A 15,245-nucleotide genomic window follows, 5' to 3' on the forward strand; every position below is an offset into this window, starting at 1 on the left:
ACAACCCCTGTGCTGTGGACCTGGTCACATCTGCTTCTTCCAAAGGCTCATTAAAAGCCCCAATCCCAAAACAACCTCCCCGAGTGATCTTTCCAGATGTCACTGAGGCGCTGGTGTGGTCCTGCCTCTCTCTCTGCCTTCAAGAGCTATTCTGACACTCACACTCAGATTCTTCCTTTCCGGCTGCAGCGTGTGTAAGTGCCTGTCCTTTTCACTTTTTATATCTTCTGCAATCTGCCAGGTGCAAATTCTTGGAGTCCAGGGAGGAGTGAATACTTCTGCCCATTTACCCACATCCTTCCTGCCACATCACACTGGCTTGCCTCTGGGGACTCAACTGCTAGGCGTGCCTAGAGCTCCGTGGGAGAGTTGCTGCTGGTCCCCCCTACCTGTGCCTGTGTCCCTGTCTCTGTCTCCTGCACACTGCTCCTTGCCTCTCCACCTCCTCTTCTGGGCCCCCTCTCCTGCCTGCTTTCCTCTGAGTGATCACTCAGTGCCCACAGGACCTACAGGGCATCTGAACTGGCTTGTGTTATTTCTGCTGTTTCCTGGCTTCTGGGTGCTGCCTCCCACACCCCCATCTCCGGGGCCCCCCACACTCTGGGAGCACACAGCACACCCTGCCATTATCTGCCTCATCCTTATTGTTAGATTTTGTTTTTACCAAAACTGCCTCCTCCCTCCTTCTCTGAGATAATTGCCCTCTTAAGGTCTCCAGTATAAAAACCTCCCACATCTACTCCCCCCAACCCCCTGTGTGCAAGGCCTTTGGGTGGGAATATTCATCGATAACCAGCCCTGTCCCCTCCCCCAGCCGCTTCCTCTCAGAGGTTCCAGGAGTGGCCGCCTCCGTCCTCGCCTCCCTCGCTGTCCCTTGCAGAGCCCCCAGGCCTTGGGTGAGCCAGTAGGGGAGGCCTGGGTGTGGCTATTCTTCATAATCTGTCACAGGTGCCCGAAGCCTGGCTCTCCTCTTTAGGTGTGAGAGTCCCTAGTGCCATCTGACTTTCTCTACCACCCCACCTGCCAGAATGCAGGTGTCCGAGCTTTTCCTTGTTTTGAGAAAAATATCAGAATTACTGGTTTCATTCATTTCCTTCCCACTCTTGGGATTTGGGGTCTGCCTTTAGTAACTCACCCTTTCCCTGTTACTCTCCAGTAACGTCCTGCTTTTGATTTGACCATCTCATTCATTATCATCTCATTTATCCACGTGTTTATTCAATAGGAGAATCTATAGCACACAAAGCCCAGGGTGGGAGTACAAAGGACAGAACCATAGGTAACACCACGCTTCTTATTTAATCCTCACAGACACTGAGGCTCAGAGGCTAAGTGACCTGCCTAGGAGCTCACCACCTTGCAAAGGGGAGTGGAGAGCTTTCTAGACAGACACAGTTGACGGCAAGGCAGGGCCCTTGAGCTCTGCTCTACCCAGAGGAGGTAAACCTCACCTGGGAGCTTTCCTTCCCAGGCCAAAATGTGCCCAACTCTGAGCTGGCCCAGCTCCCTTGTACAGATGCGGAGACCCAGAGAGGGTGAGCCACAGGGCCAGAGCCAGGCCCAGTTGCAGGGTGTTTGTGGGCTGCTTGGTGTTAGGGAGAGGCTGGTGACTCAGATACATGGGGTTCAAGCCTCGACTCCCCCACTCTCCATCCATGCTATCTTGTAAACTGAGGATACCTTTTGAGACTCGGCCCCCTCATCTGTCAAGATCTGTTGTTCATCCTGACCTGTTTGTGTTTAGGGCCCACTCTCCATCCATGCTATCTTGTAAACTGAGGATACCTTTTGAGACTCGGCCCCCTCATTTGTCAAGATCTGTTGTTCATCCTGACCTGTTTGTGTTTAGGAAGCCCATTCCTTGCAGGCTTTGTGCTGGGAGCACAGCCAGCCATGGTCCTGTCCCCGTGGCACCAGCAGTCCCTGGGAGGAATGGGCACTAATCAAGGATTCACACTATTTGGTATAAAATGAGCCCTAGTGCTTTGAGAGCATGAAGTGGGCAGGTCTGGCAAGGTGGGAGCAGCCCACTTTGTGACTTTGTGTGGGTTAGACAAGCCTCATTACTCCCCACTGTGTGGGCCTCAGCTTCCCCATCTCTAAAGTGCGTGTGATAGTCCTGCCTGCCTCTTCCCTCCTTCCCGTGCCTCTGCCTTGTGTCCTGAGGGTCAGACCTTGAAAACTGTGGGCAAGAGGAGAAAATGATGAACAGCAAGGATTTGGCGTCAGATTCCACCACTTTCTAGCCCTGTGGCTCAGCCTCTCTGACCCTCACCTATAAAGTGGAAATCTTCTCATTTTAAGTTAATGAGCTCATGGGCTCATCCATCAGGTACTTGATAGCCCGGTGCCCAGCACTTGGCAAGTCCTTGACTGCTTTTGTTAACATTAAGATGGACTGGGGAGCAGAGACAGAATCTGCTCAGGGCAGAGCCCCTGGGGGCCCCCAGGCCAGCTGGGGCCTAATGTGCCACCCCTCTATTTGCCTTCCCATAGGAGAACTCCGACACCTTCCTCTTGGCTGCAGACACAGACTGGAAGGTAGGTCAAGGCTCAGCCTCCTGAGGTGTGGGGCCGACAGCTGGCCAACCACTCACCCCTGCCGGCCAGGTCCCAGAGGAAGGTCACAGGCATTCTCTGTGACCCCAGCCTGGAGGAGCCTCCAGGACCAACCCCACTGCTCACAGCCGCTCTGCCTGCCCCTGCCCAATGGAGAGATGTCTGAGGGGGAGGCGGTCTGACCCTCCTTGAGCAGGACAGTGGGTGGGGGGAGTCCTGGGGGGAGTGAGGACTTAGCAGGGAGTAAGGGGTGTTGTCATCCGAATCAGCATTTTCCTCCAATGAAAGCCAGGTGGATGATCCAAAATAGCTCCTGTTTCCATGGCAGCAGTTGCCGGGACAATCATGCCCTCTTTAGTTGGTTGCCAGATCCTCCGTGAAAACTGAAATCACTCTTTGTTGTTGCCCCTCTGCATGATGATGGTCCTCACTTGGCCAGCTATTTCTCCCCTCTGAGTCCCATAGTGACCGTTCATTTCAGGGTCTCAGAAAACATCTACCAGCAGACGTCAGGGGAGCCTCACCAGTTCCCTAGCACCCTGGCCACCAAAACATGCTGAACAAATTCAGGCCCTTCCTCCTGTCTAGATGGAACTAGCCTCCAGGCCACTGCCTTTGTCTGAGCCTGACCTCGATTTGGGTCAGTCCCCCAGCCCCATGGCAGCACCAACCTCGCGGTCTGGACGCAGGGGTGACACGGGAGGTGGGGCTGCCTGCCAGCTCCTCCCCCAGGGCGCACAGCATTTGGGCCTGTGTGTTGGTCTCTTGGTCACGCGCCATTTCAAGGACGTGAGGGGAGGCTTTAGGACAGCCGGTGTGCACATGCTCAGGTTCCCTGGGAATGTCATCTTCAAACACAAAGGACTCTGGATCTAGGAAAGAAGGGATGAGATTGCGGCAGCAGGGAATAAATGTGAGCCCAGGAGGAGGGGTGGGAGGGGAGGATGGGACAGCTGAAGGTCAGTGCAGGCACACCAAGGGGGTACGTGGACAGACAGGCCCTGAGGAGGGGGCTGGCAGAATAAAATCCCTCCACGACGTGGGAGGCCAAGGCCGGCAGCGTTGACTGCCAGCCCCCAACATGCACATGCTCGCTGGGGTCATGGAGGAGGTCCCCACTGCACCCTGGGTGCCCAACTGTTTCTACTAAGCCTCCCTCTCTCCCCACTGAGCCCCTGTGCATCAGCCCCCAGATTGCCAGGCCCACCCCAGGGCAGCCACTCCCCGTGTGTGAGACGCCAGTTCCCAAGATCCTTTGCTTAGTAAAGGGCAGCCTGGTGTCAAAAGGCTCCTTCCTGTCCATCCTGGTTACACCACATGGAGCTAGCTTTTTTTTTTTTATAGAATAGCAGCCGCGAGAGTGGCCATTATCTGTACCAAGGCCTGGCAGGGATTTTATCCCTTGTTTCGCAGTGGCAGGTGGCAGCACTTGCCTCAGTGGGCCTGGCCAGTAGGAGAGGTAGCAAGAGAGAGGGACTGAGAGCCAGACAGACCTGGGATGGATCCTGGCTTTGCCACTTACAAGCCACTTGACCTCCAGCACCAGTCACTGCGCTTAGCTTCCTCACTTTTACAGTGAGACAGGCAGCGTGGAACTCCCTGAGTGTGAGGTGATGGTGCTCACAGGCCTGGCACTTGGACACTCAGCTGTGACAAATGACCACCAAAACATGGGGTCAGAGCCAGACTACATGGCCGTGGTTCCTGGCTCTGTGCTCACTAGCTGCCTGATGTCAGGCAGATTACCAAACCTCTCTGTGCCTCATCTGTAAAGTGGGTATTAAGAGGATAAGATGAGGTAACACATGTAAAGGGCTTGAACAGAGCCTGGCATGTGGGAGATATTCTAGTACACGTTTGCTTCTCTTAAGAATATGACCTTGGGCTCAGGCTGCTGAGGCACTAGTAAGTTCCACTGCTTACTAGCTGAGTGGGAAAATTACCTAACCTCTCTGTGCCTCAGTTTCCTCACCTTTTCTCTTGGGTTCATGAGGCTTACGTGTGTTATCCTTGCAACTACCTATGCAGGAAGCACTGCTGTTTCTCCTATTTATAGATACGGAGGCTCAGAGAGGTTGACTGACTTGCCCAAGGTCATACAGCAAAGAAGTGACAGTGGCGGAGCTGTGATTGGCACCAGGACTTGGCTTGCAAGACCTGAGCCTGCCTTGTCTGGCCACAGCAACTGCATAACCTCCAGCAAAGGGGCCAATAGTTTGGAGAGGCACACAGATTGTCCTATTTCTCCCCTGGCCTGGGCAGAGGTGGGGTCAGGGCTGGAGCAATTTATGTAGTTTTTTCTCATTCTCATAGCAACTCTGTGAGGAAGGCATAATTCTTACACAGTTGAGGAGCCTGAAGCACAGAGAGGTTAAAAAACCTTGCCAAGGTCACCCAGCTAGTGAGGGGTGGGGCAGGACTTCAACCCAGTCTGGATTTGCAGCCAGTGAGCTGAGCAGAAATGGGGCCATGGTTTGAAGTGGGTAGTGTTAGAGGTCAGCTTTTTACCTGGGTCTGATTGTGCGGAGAGGCCACTCAGAGCAGAAACTGGAGTGGGCATAGGATGGGGTGAGGACCGTGGGGGATATGGAGGACTTTGTGGGAGTGCAGAGGGCAGGGCTGTGCCTTAGCAGGCTGCCTCAGTTGGAGCCTCCTCCTGTGCCACGGTGGCTGCAGGAACAGGAACAGTGAGCATGGCCAGGATGCGAGGGGCCAGACATGGGACAGGGCAAGTCGTTGGTGCCCTCAGGCAGAGTGCGGTGGCAGGTGTGGAGCAGGTCACCAGGCACCCAGGGACAGGGAGTTGACAGCCTTGCCTGAGGGCAGCCGGCCGGTGTGCAGGACTGTCAGCATGAATGGGCTGGGGCGAGTGGTGTGTTTCTTCACCAGTGAGACAGAATGGGGGCACGGGCGCCCAGCACCCCTCCTTTCCTTCTGTCACTCCTGTTCTCGCAGCTCTTGGGTTCCCTCTTCTGCTCGCCTCCATGGCCTATTTCTCCTCCTCCGCCCTCCTCTGGCTCCCCTTCTCCTCTGTTACTCCACCTGAATGCCTGGGGCTAGCTCACCACACAAATCCTTGCTGCCCAGGAGCACAGGGCATAGAGTCTGAGGTGGCTTGTATGTCCTGCTCCCCAGAGACCTGGGAGCCATGTGTCACACTAGTTGGCTCCAGAAAGAGGGCTGGGGGGGGGTGGTCTGTGGGAAGTGGGCATGTCAACTTCTACAGGCTGTCCCCCATCCCTCCCCAGAGACCTGGGAGCCATGTGTCACACTAGTTGGCTCCAGAAAGAGGGCTGGGGGGGGTGGTCTGTGGGAAGTGGGCATGTCAACTTCTACAGGCTGTCCCCCATCCCTCCTCCTTTCTCTGGTGGCCTCAAGCCCCTTGCAGCAGGATGGGGGGTGGGGAGGGCAGGGCTGGTGTGTACCCCACCACACCCCTGGTCCTGCAACCTGCTCTGGGCCCTGGCCTCAGAACCCAGCTCTCAGCAGTGTGGGTAAGCCCTTGGGCATACATGTGGACAGAGTGGGAGCTGCCCTAGGGGAGAAAGACCCCCGAGGAGGATGCAGAAAGAGGAGTCCCCTGAAGCACGATGATGACCCAGGTTGCCCTTAAAAACAGTGACTCTGCAGGTCTCCACAAGGTTAAGTGATCCAGGCCTTCCTGATGGGAAGGCTGGGCCTGGGATGCTGGGCTTGGGGCCCTCTCAGACCTTCTGTACTCCCCAGGGCATGCATATATGTCCTGCCCTGCCCCACATGGGTATGTGTGACTGTGAGAGGCCCTTGTGTGCCTGACATAGGGTGGACAGTGTGTGTGACCTCAGCTCCCGTGTTCCCAGGCCGCGGTAAGCAGCTGCAGCTGTTGCAGTGTGCCTGTGTGCTGGGTGCATGCAAACTGCAGGGGCTGGGGACCATCGAGAATGATGTGTGGCTGGGTGGGAGGGGCAGGAGCAGGGCTGGGCGAGTGAGAACCTCAAAAGCCAATTGCAGCCAGGTTTGCTTTCCAGCAGCCAATCTGGGAGTGGGGGCTTTGAGTGAGCGAGTGGCTGCTCAGAAACCCAGCGGGGAAGAGGGGCGGGTCTAGGCTGGGCCAGGATCCACATATAAATGGCCCAGGAGCGGTGCCCCATCACAGAGCCGACTGTCTCCCATTCGAGCTGCCCCCTCCCTCTGGACCCGAGTGACTCAGGCCTTTGTTTGCCCTTCCCGGTCGAGGCGGGTTCCCTCCCTCGGCAAGATGCCGGAGTGCTGGGATGGGGTGAGTGAGGGCTCTGGGGGCAGCGAGACTGGCAGGGAGGACGGGGCATCTTGTGACCTTCCCAGGGTGGAAGGGGCATCCTTCTGCCCATGTCTTGGGGGGCAGCTCTGCCTTCGGTCGCCTCAGCTTTGGCTCCAATGGGGCTCCAGTCTCCCTGGTGCCCAGGTCTGCAGGAGTAGTTGCTAGTAGGGGGCAGCTGCTAGTCCGGACCTGAGAGAGGAGGGAGGGGTGGGATCTCTGCAGGAAATGGAGCACACTGCCTGACTTGTCTGCATGGCCTGTGTGCGCCCATGTGCCAATGTGTGTACATCCCACTGACCTGTGCTCTCTGCCTGGCGTGTGTCTGCCTAGGTGCCTGGGACCACCTCAGCCCAGGGGGTGAGGAGGTGTCCTCTCTGAGCACCCAAGGCTGTGTTCCTGGCCTGGGTCTGCCGTCCTGTCTGTGAGGGGGGTTTCTTGGTTATTTGGATGGCTGCGCTAGAGTGCGATCCAGCACAAGGACAAGCAGTGTCTTTCTTCCTTCTTAGTTGATTGCGCAGTCCCCAGGGCACTGCGGCGCCAGCAGGGCAGAGGCAGAGAGGTCTGGGGCTCCGCGATAATAAAGACGGCTTTCAGGCAGAGGTCCCTGCGGGGGAGGGGACGAGGAGAGGTCGCTATGCCTTATTTTGTAGGTGGGGAAAGGCAGCACTGGAGCCATGAGTCCACAGGGCTAGGGGCCCCCAGGTGGCCAGGGCGCCTCCTCCCGCCCCCCGGGCAGCAGGTACCCAGACCCCGTGCCGTTCTGACTCAAGGAGGGAGAGGCAAGGGCAGACCTACCCCCCACCCCTACGCCTGTCCTGCTGAGCCAGCAGACTGTGGGGTCGCTCTGCACCGAGGCGACGACGTCAGCTCCTACCCACCCCCACAGACCCTGTCCCCCGAATTATTGAAGTGGTCGACAGAAAGAATCGCACCACCACCGTCCCCGCCGCGCGCGCGCGCGCCGAAGCCCAGCTCAGAGGGCCACTCTCAGCCCTCAAGGTCACGGCCAAGGGAGACGAACAGGCTGAGAGGGGATGTCACAGCCCCCTCCCTTGCTGCCTGCAGCGCTTCCCGCAGGCGCCCACCTGGAGGGGAGGCGGGGCCTGGGCTTGACGTCACCGCGAGCCAATGGGAGCGCTCGGCCCTGGGGCATGGGGGACTCAGAGTGCGTCCCCTTGTGCAGCACCCGAGAGACCGGGCTGCTCGGCTTCTATCAGGCTGAGCTGGGTCTGAGCTCCCCGCGGAGGGAGCTCAGCGGGAGGGCTCCGCCAAGGTCACTGGGCCGCGCGGGACAGGCAGCCTGGCCAATGCCCCCATGCCCTCCTAGGCCCAGCTGTTTGCATCCCCTGGAGTTGAGCCTTAGTAGGGTGACTCCTGCGGCCGATCGCCGCGGCCCAGGGGGACGGGGACTGGTGGCCACGTCAGTGCTGGGAGGGTACAAGGGGCCTTCTCGGCAGCGGAGGGCAGACACTCCCTCACACAGACCCGCGGGCGGTGGTGGTCTGGGTTCGGAGGACACTGCCCTGGGCCTGACTTCTGCCCTGCACTGGGAGCGCTGGCCCCACCGGAGAACAGCCTTAGGCCATCGCAGTTCCTTCGCCTGCCTGGTGCGCCCTTCCTGTCACCAAACCCTGCCCTCCAGAGTTGAGAGAACCTGAAGTGACTGATGGGGAATGCCGCATGGACCTCCAGCTGGGACAGGCAGCTGTGGAGGGGCTACTGCTCAGAAAGGCTCTTGGAGGGAACTTGATCTCCTCCTCAGAAAATGCAGCCTGGAGTGCATGGTCCTGACCCGAGACTGGCATCTGACAAGGCCCTCCCTGCCCACTCTGGGCTTGACCTTGGGCAATTCATTGTTCCTTTCCTGGCCTCAGTTTCCTCCTCTGTGCCTTGGGTGCATGTGAAGAGTAAATGAGAAGATGCATGAGAAGGATCTGGTCAGTGGTCAGTGAGCAGGAATTGCTCCTGGATCTGATGGGCCCAGAGGGGAAGACAGGCAAGGGAAGTGGGAGGCTGTGGTGGCCTGGGCCCACCTGCAGGACAGCAGGGACATAATCAGAGCAGAAATGTTGCTCCCAGGATGTGGCCACTGGCCATGGGGTTGGTACCACCTTGTCACTCCCCACTGGAGAGACAGGTCTGGTCAGTGGTCCTCTGAGACCCAAGAAAACCAGTCCCTGAGAAGCTGGCTCCTGCCACCTAAGTCTCCAACTCATGGAGCCACCCACTGTGATTCCTGGGGCTCCCCATGGTACGGGGTGGGGCTGGTTATTCAGCTCTAACATATCCTCTTAGAGTGTCCCCATTGAGTTCCAGAGGGACCAGCAGCAGGGCATCTCCCCAGCTTGGGGGTGCCCAAGCACAACAGCCCCCTTCCCCGGGCCTCTCCAAGTGCTTATCGCTCCACAGACAACAGCTTTAGTTCTCACAGAGTCCCTATGAGATGGTTCCTGATGAAGGGGCTGAGGCACAGAGAAGTGATGTGCCCTGCTTAGAGTCACACAGGAAGGGGCAGAGCCAGGTCTTCCTGAGGGACTGATGAACCTGAGCAGCAAAACCAAGGGTGTGAACTTGAGAGGACCCCAGAGTGGGCACTGCCCAAAGCCTTTGGGGAGGGGTGGACGTCTAAGCCGGCCCTACCTGAAGGGAGGCCGTGGGGAGGCTTGGGTCACAGGGAAGGGCATTCAAGGTGGAAGGAACGGCATGAGCAGGAGCGAGGCAGGTGCGAGGGCCAGGGGCTGAGCTTGGCTGGTATGGGGGTATTTACTGAGGATTCTAGGCAGGGCTTTTGAGGCTGTTCCCCTTCAGGAGTAGGAAGCCCCTGAGGGTTCTGAGTTGAGGAGGGATTCAGACTGGGGTGGCAGAAGGTCTGGAGGGGCTGCAGTGAGACAGAGAAAACCAGCCTCACTGGGACCCTCAAGGGCTGAATGCAGGGAAAAAGCTGGGTCTGGGCAGTGGCAGCACGATTCACTGGCTGGTTTGCAGAGGGGACCGGAACTTTCCTGTTTATTTAGACCAGTTCATGTTGTCCCTGTGCTAAACACCCCTGAGAAGGGGTGCTGCATTTGGTCTGTCCTCTCTGGGGGCTGCTTGGGGTGATGAGAACAGGACGCCCTGGATAAGGGTTCAACTGCAGGCCCTACAGCCTCCAGGCTGCCCCACTGCCTCATTCCCCAGAAGAGCCAGGAGTGGGGGCTGCCCAGAGTCCAGTGCTGTCTCTCCCCACCAGGAACATGACATCGAGACGCCTTATGGCCTTCTGCATGTGGTGATCCGGGGCTCCCCCAAGGGGAACCGCCCAGCCATCCTTACCTACCATGATGTGGGCCTCAACCGTAAGTGCAGCCCAGCCTTGTCCAGCCCTCCTCTGCTTGAGTCTGCCAGAGCAGTGCGGCACACCCCCCCACCTCCACCCCGAGCCCTGCAGGTCCCCCCTCACACTTAGCTCTGTGGCCTTAGCCATCTGGCTCAATTTCCCTGCTGGACCCTAAGGCTCATCTCCTCCTCGCCCACCCTCTCAGGGCCTACTGGCCTCTGTTTCAATTCCCTACCGCCTCTGCTCAGCAGCTGAGGGGTGTGTCTTTGCAGACAAACTGTGCTTCAACACCTTCTTCAACTTCGAGGACATGCAGGAGATCACCAAGCACTTCGTGGTGTGCCACGTGGATGCACCCGGACAGCAGGTGGGGGCGTCCCAGTTTCCTCAGGGGTAGGTGCCCAAAAGCCCTCCATCTGTCCCCAGCTCTGCACCCTAGGCTGAACCTGGGACCTGACTTCATGCTCTGCCTGCAGGTACCAGTTCCCCTCCATGGAGCAGCTGGCTGCCATGCTCCCCAGCGTGGTGCAGCACTTTGGGTGAGTGTTCTCCTAGCCCCTGCCCCTGTGCTGGGGGTCAGGGGGTGCCCACCACTACCACAGAGCCACCTTGCCCCAGATGAGGGCTCCAGGCTGTGGGTAGGACCTACTCTGGATGGGATTCATGGGAAATGGCACCCCCAGCCCTAAAGTGACCAGCCGTGCTCTGCACCAGGTTCAAGTACGTGATTGGCATCGGAGTGGGAGCTGGAGCCTATGTGCTGGCCAAGTTTGCAGTGAGTCTTCCCGCCCCCACCCGTATACCCCAACACCATCCCAGGGCAGGTCTCTCCCGGGGTGCCCCCTTCAGCTGCAAGGAACTTTCCCTATTCTTTCTGACGCCTTCTCCACCCACTTCCTCTTCCCATAGAAACCCCCCTTTTTTTTTTCCTGCAAGGAAATTAATTTTTTTTAAAAAGAAATTATCTTTTCCATATGTTTCCTCAAAAGACTATAAACTATAGTTTGTTTGACCATTATCCAAGGCCAAAATTTCTGTTAGCAACAAACTATACAACTAATTGCTCTAGCCACTAAATAAGGATTGTCCTTCACTAATTAAGGGTATATTTAAGCATGAATAATCTTCTTAACAAAAAATTACACTTATTAAGGTTGTGAGGTTTAAAGAAAGTCACATTTCAAAAACATCATGTCGGTTAGGAGCCTGAAAGTTTTCCATCTCTAAAAACAAAAACTTTATTTTTGAGGAGTCAAAACTGGAATTTTTAACTCCAGTTTAAATTTCAGAACTTAGCCATTTTGCTAACTGTTGACCATACCTTGCCCCCCAGACAAACTTAATGTAGCTGTAGTATTATATGTATACTGGCATTTTCCACTAAACATGGGTAAACAATTGAACAGAAAATGCAGATCATTTTTACAGCATCTAACAGAGAACAGGCTTTGAAAAGGTCAATTTCTTACTTAATTTACATCACTACTAGGGCTTCATTTTCTGTAAAAGCAAAGAAACAACATGTTAAAGATTTTAACATGTTTAATACTCAGTTTTGCAACAGTGCCATCTTCAAAGATATATTAAAAGGGGTGGGAAACAGTGATACAGTCATAGATGCTAAATAAATCAAAGAATGTTTAATGGTTTGGGGTAGGGAGAAGGACACATGAGGCATCTGCAGGTGAGAACCCATGCACGTTCCCAGGCGTAGCCAGTTGGTTCTTCCAACAACGGCATTTCGACGCCCTTAGAAAGCGTTTCTACCACCTCTGACCTTCTCAACCACCTGAGAGATGAGCAGGGCCAGAATGTTACAACCCATTTGCCATTTGGGAAGACTGGGGTTCCTTGCACCCTGTCCCCTGCCCCGCCCAGCCCTGTCTGCCCTCTCGCTGCAGCTCATCTTCCCTGACCTGGTGGAGGGGCTGGTGCTGATGAACATCGACCCCAATGGCAAAGGCTGGATCGATTGGGCTGCCACCAAGGTGAGCACGGTGCGCCTGGGATGGGGGTGGTGACGGTGAGGGTGGCACTCACACTGGCTTCTGCCTCGGTCCCCCTACAGCTGTCCGGCCTGACTAGTACTTTGCCCGACACCGTGCTCTCCCACCTCTTCAGCCAGGTAAGGGGTGTAGACTTCTGCAGACCATCCTCAGATAGGAGCTGGGGCCGGCCTGACTAGTACTTTGCCCGACACCGTGCTCTCCCACCTCTTCAGCCAGGTAAGGGGTGGAGACTTCTGCAGACCATTCTCAGATAGGAGCTGGGGAGGCCAGGCTGGGGATTGCATGGCGCCTCGGGCAGTGGCTGAAGGGCCTGGTTCTGCCCACTTTCAGGGGCACCCTGGACCCTCCCCCCCAACCCAGCAGGAGGAGGCAGGTGGTGGCCATTTGGCATCTGAACTGTCTCATTTCATATTCTGTTGTTACCTATGATGCCACAGTATTTGAAAGACAGATGGGGGTGGGAGCCCTCCTCCTAAGGTCCCACCCTCTCCCCCCACCCTGTTGGGAGGGGGGCAAGGGCTGCTCTGGCCGTGACACCTCCCTGGCCCCTCTGAGCCCGCGTCCCTCTGTCTGGTCCCCTCAATGCTCACCTCTATCCCCTCTCCCCGGGCCCAGGAGGAGCTGGTGAACAACACAGAGCTGGTGCAGAGCTACCGGCAGCAGATTGGGAACGTGGTGAACCAGGCCAACCTGCAGCTCTTCTGGAACATGTACAACAGGTGTGGGCGGAGCGGGGGTTGGCAGCACTGGGACCCAAGCACCCCACTGTGGTTGGGGGACCCTTCCCTACAACCGCCCATGGGAGGAAGCAAAGCAGGCAACATGCTTGCCCCACTTTGCAGGTTATTGAGCCTAGGAAAGGGGTCGCTTCCTGCCCAGAGTCACACCCCCTTGAGGGGTGGAGGGGGAGCAGGGCTTTGGACTCTGGTCTTTGAGCTCTTCCACTTCTCCTTTGGGCCGTTGCTGGTCAGGAGCCCTGGGAGATGTTAGCGACATCTCTGACCCAACCCTTCTGAGCCTTGGTGCTGACATCTGTAAAATGGGGAGGAGGTTGAATGAGGTTTTCAAGCTGTGCTCCGTGGAATCCCTTTGGGGTTGGCCCTGCAACCCCCTCAATTGCCTGCCCTCCTCTTTCTCCTACAAATAAGTATTAAGCACCTGCTGTGTGCATGGTGCTGGAAAGACAATAGAGAAGAGAGAACCAGGTTTTGCCGTCCCGTATGGTCCAGGAGACCGGCCAGCAGCAGAAACTCTCACAACACAGGTGGCAGTGTGCATTGCTCTAAGGGAGGCAGAGAGCAACATTTGAGAGCCCACATGGCATGAGTTGGGTGGTCTGGAAAGAAGCCAGACCTGAGGGGAGCCCCGAGGCCCCTTTTATGTAGAGCAGGTCCACATGTCCCTGTTTCACCAATTGGCAGTGTTGGGCTTGGGAACACCCCACCCCACCCCCAATTGAGTCCTGGGATGTCCACCTCTGCTCCTTTGTCACAGCCGCAGAGACCTGGACATTAACCGGCCTGGAACGGTGCCCAATGCCAAGACGCTCCGGTGAGTGTCCCTGGCCCTCCAGCCTGCCTGGCCTTTGTCCCCTGTACCCACGCCTGAGAGCCCTTTTCCTCTGTCTGCAGCTGCCCCGTGATGCTGGTGGTCGGGGATAATGCTCCTGCTGAAGATGGGGTGGTGAGTGAGGGACTGTGTCCTGGCTGGGTGTTGGGGGGAGGGGATAGGTAGGAGTAAGGACCCAGCCCAGGGTAGCCTCAAGGCCAGGCGCTGGACAGTGGGCTTCCCATCTGCTCCCCACCATCTTGCCCTGCATCACCACTGCCTGGAGACGGGGGGTGCTGGGGCAGGACTGGGCCACCTGGTGGCTCCTTCTCTCTGCCTTCCCAACAACACAGCCCCCACCTCCGTCTCTACCCACTTCAGGACCAGAGCCTAAGAGCTCTCCTTTCTCTAGAATTTGATTGGCTCATTAGGAAAAAAGTAATCCATACACACAACAGCACAGTCCTCCTTTGACCACCATTCACACCCGTTGTCTTTGGGGGCTTTGTGTCTCCTCTCCTTTTGGGACTCTGGGAGCAGGCAGCCTGGGGATGGGGCAACCCATCAGCACAAAGCTGCCTGGAGGCTTCAGGGTCCAAGAGTGCCCGGAGCACCCCAGTGTGCCGGGAAAATACCAAACCTTCCTGTGCCCATGAGGAAGAGCCATCTTGACCCAGGCAGCAGCCTGGGAGTCTCTCACTGGCCTTTGGCATGCCTTACCCCACTGCCCAACTGCTGTGGCCCCTGGGGCTTTCCCAGACCACCAATGTGGCCCTGGGCCCTCCAAGAGGGCATTGCCCAGCACTTGCCCCATGCCTGCCCACCAACAGTTGTGAGAAGGGTCCACAGGTCTCAGGCCCCTCAGGGAACAGCTAACTGATCTCCAGGGCCTTGGGGAGAAAAAAGGCTGGGGGTGGGCAGCCTCCCACAGGTCCTAGGTGCTGGGTCTACCTCTTCTTCCCTGCACCTCCCCAGCTCTGGGCCTCTAAGCATATAACCTGCCTTAGCAATGCAGAGTGGGTAGGGGTCGTCACTGAAGCTGGCTCCTTGCACTCCCCAGGTTGAGTGCAACTCCAAACTGGACCCAACCACCACGACCTTCCTGAAGGTGAGGCCTTCCTCTCCAGCCTTGGGCCAGCTCCCCCTAGCCTATGGGCCCATCCTCATGGACAGGCCTGCCTGAGGTCCCGGCCAGGGTGGGAGCAGGACAGTGTCTGGTCAGTGGAGCCTGGCCAGGTGGGAAGGACCTGCTCAGTTCACCCTGCTCTCTTCCTTGCAGATGGCAGATTCCGGGGGGCTCCCCCAGGTCACACAGGTGAGACTCTTGGCCCTCCCACCCTTATATTGCCTACCCTGAGGGTGGGGAGTGAGGGAAGCCCTCCCCCTCTCTCCTAATCCCAGGCAGCGACTCAAAGCATGTGCCTGTTCTGCCCTCCTGCAGCCAGGGAAGCTGACTGAAGCCTTCAAATATTTCCTGCAAGGCATGGGCTACAGTAAGTATATCCCCACCCCATGAAGACCTAGGGACTGGTGG

General features: G+C 57.1%; 1 protein-coding gene across 4 annotated transcripts in view; it reads left to right on the forward strand.

Moving 5' to 3' along the window:
* The window catches only part of NDRG4 (NDRG family member 4), a 47,830-nt gene that overhangs the window by 27,983 nt on the left and 4,602 nt on the right, over positions 1–15,245 (forward strand). For 2 of the 4 annotated variants that reach the window (XM_008575048.1, XM_008575023.1), the window contains exons 3-15: positions 2,497–2,541; positions 10,068–10,173; positions 10,427–10,547; positions 10,631–10,693; positions 10,869–10,929; positions 12,056–12,142; positions 12,223–12,279; positions 12,779–12,882; positions 13,658–13,714; positions 13,795–13,846; positions 14,772–14,819; positions 14,991–15,026; positions 15,153–15,204. In XM_008575048.1, the coding sequence (XP_008573270.1) occupies positions 2,497–2,541; positions 10,068–10,173; positions 10,427–10,547; positions 10,631–10,693; positions 10,869–10,929; positions 12,056–12,142; positions 12,223–12,279; positions 12,779–12,882; positions 13,658–13,714; positions 13,795–13,846; positions 14,772–14,819; positions 14,991–15,026; positions 15,153–15,204 (889 nt within the window). Of the gene's footprint in view, positions 1–2,496; positions 2,542–6,695; positions 6,818–10,067; positions 10,174–10,426; positions 10,548–10,630; positions 10,694–10,868; positions 10,930–12,055; positions 12,143–12,222; positions 12,280–12,778; positions 12,883–13,657; positions 13,715–13,794; positions 13,847–14,771; positions 14,820–14,990; positions 15,027–15,152; positions 15,205–15,245 lie in introns of those variants that run through there. The other 2 variants (XM_008575039.1, XM_008575031.1) reach the window with 2 other exon arrangements.

This window comes from Galeopterus variegatus, unplaced genomic scaffold (genome assembly GCF_000696425.1).
Source record: "Galeopterus variegatus unplaced genomic scaffold, G_variegatus-3.0.2 Scaffold58, whole genome shotgun sequence".
NCBI lineage: Eukaryota > Metazoa > Chordata > Mammalia > Dermoptera > Cynocephalidae > Galeopterus > Galeopterus variegatus.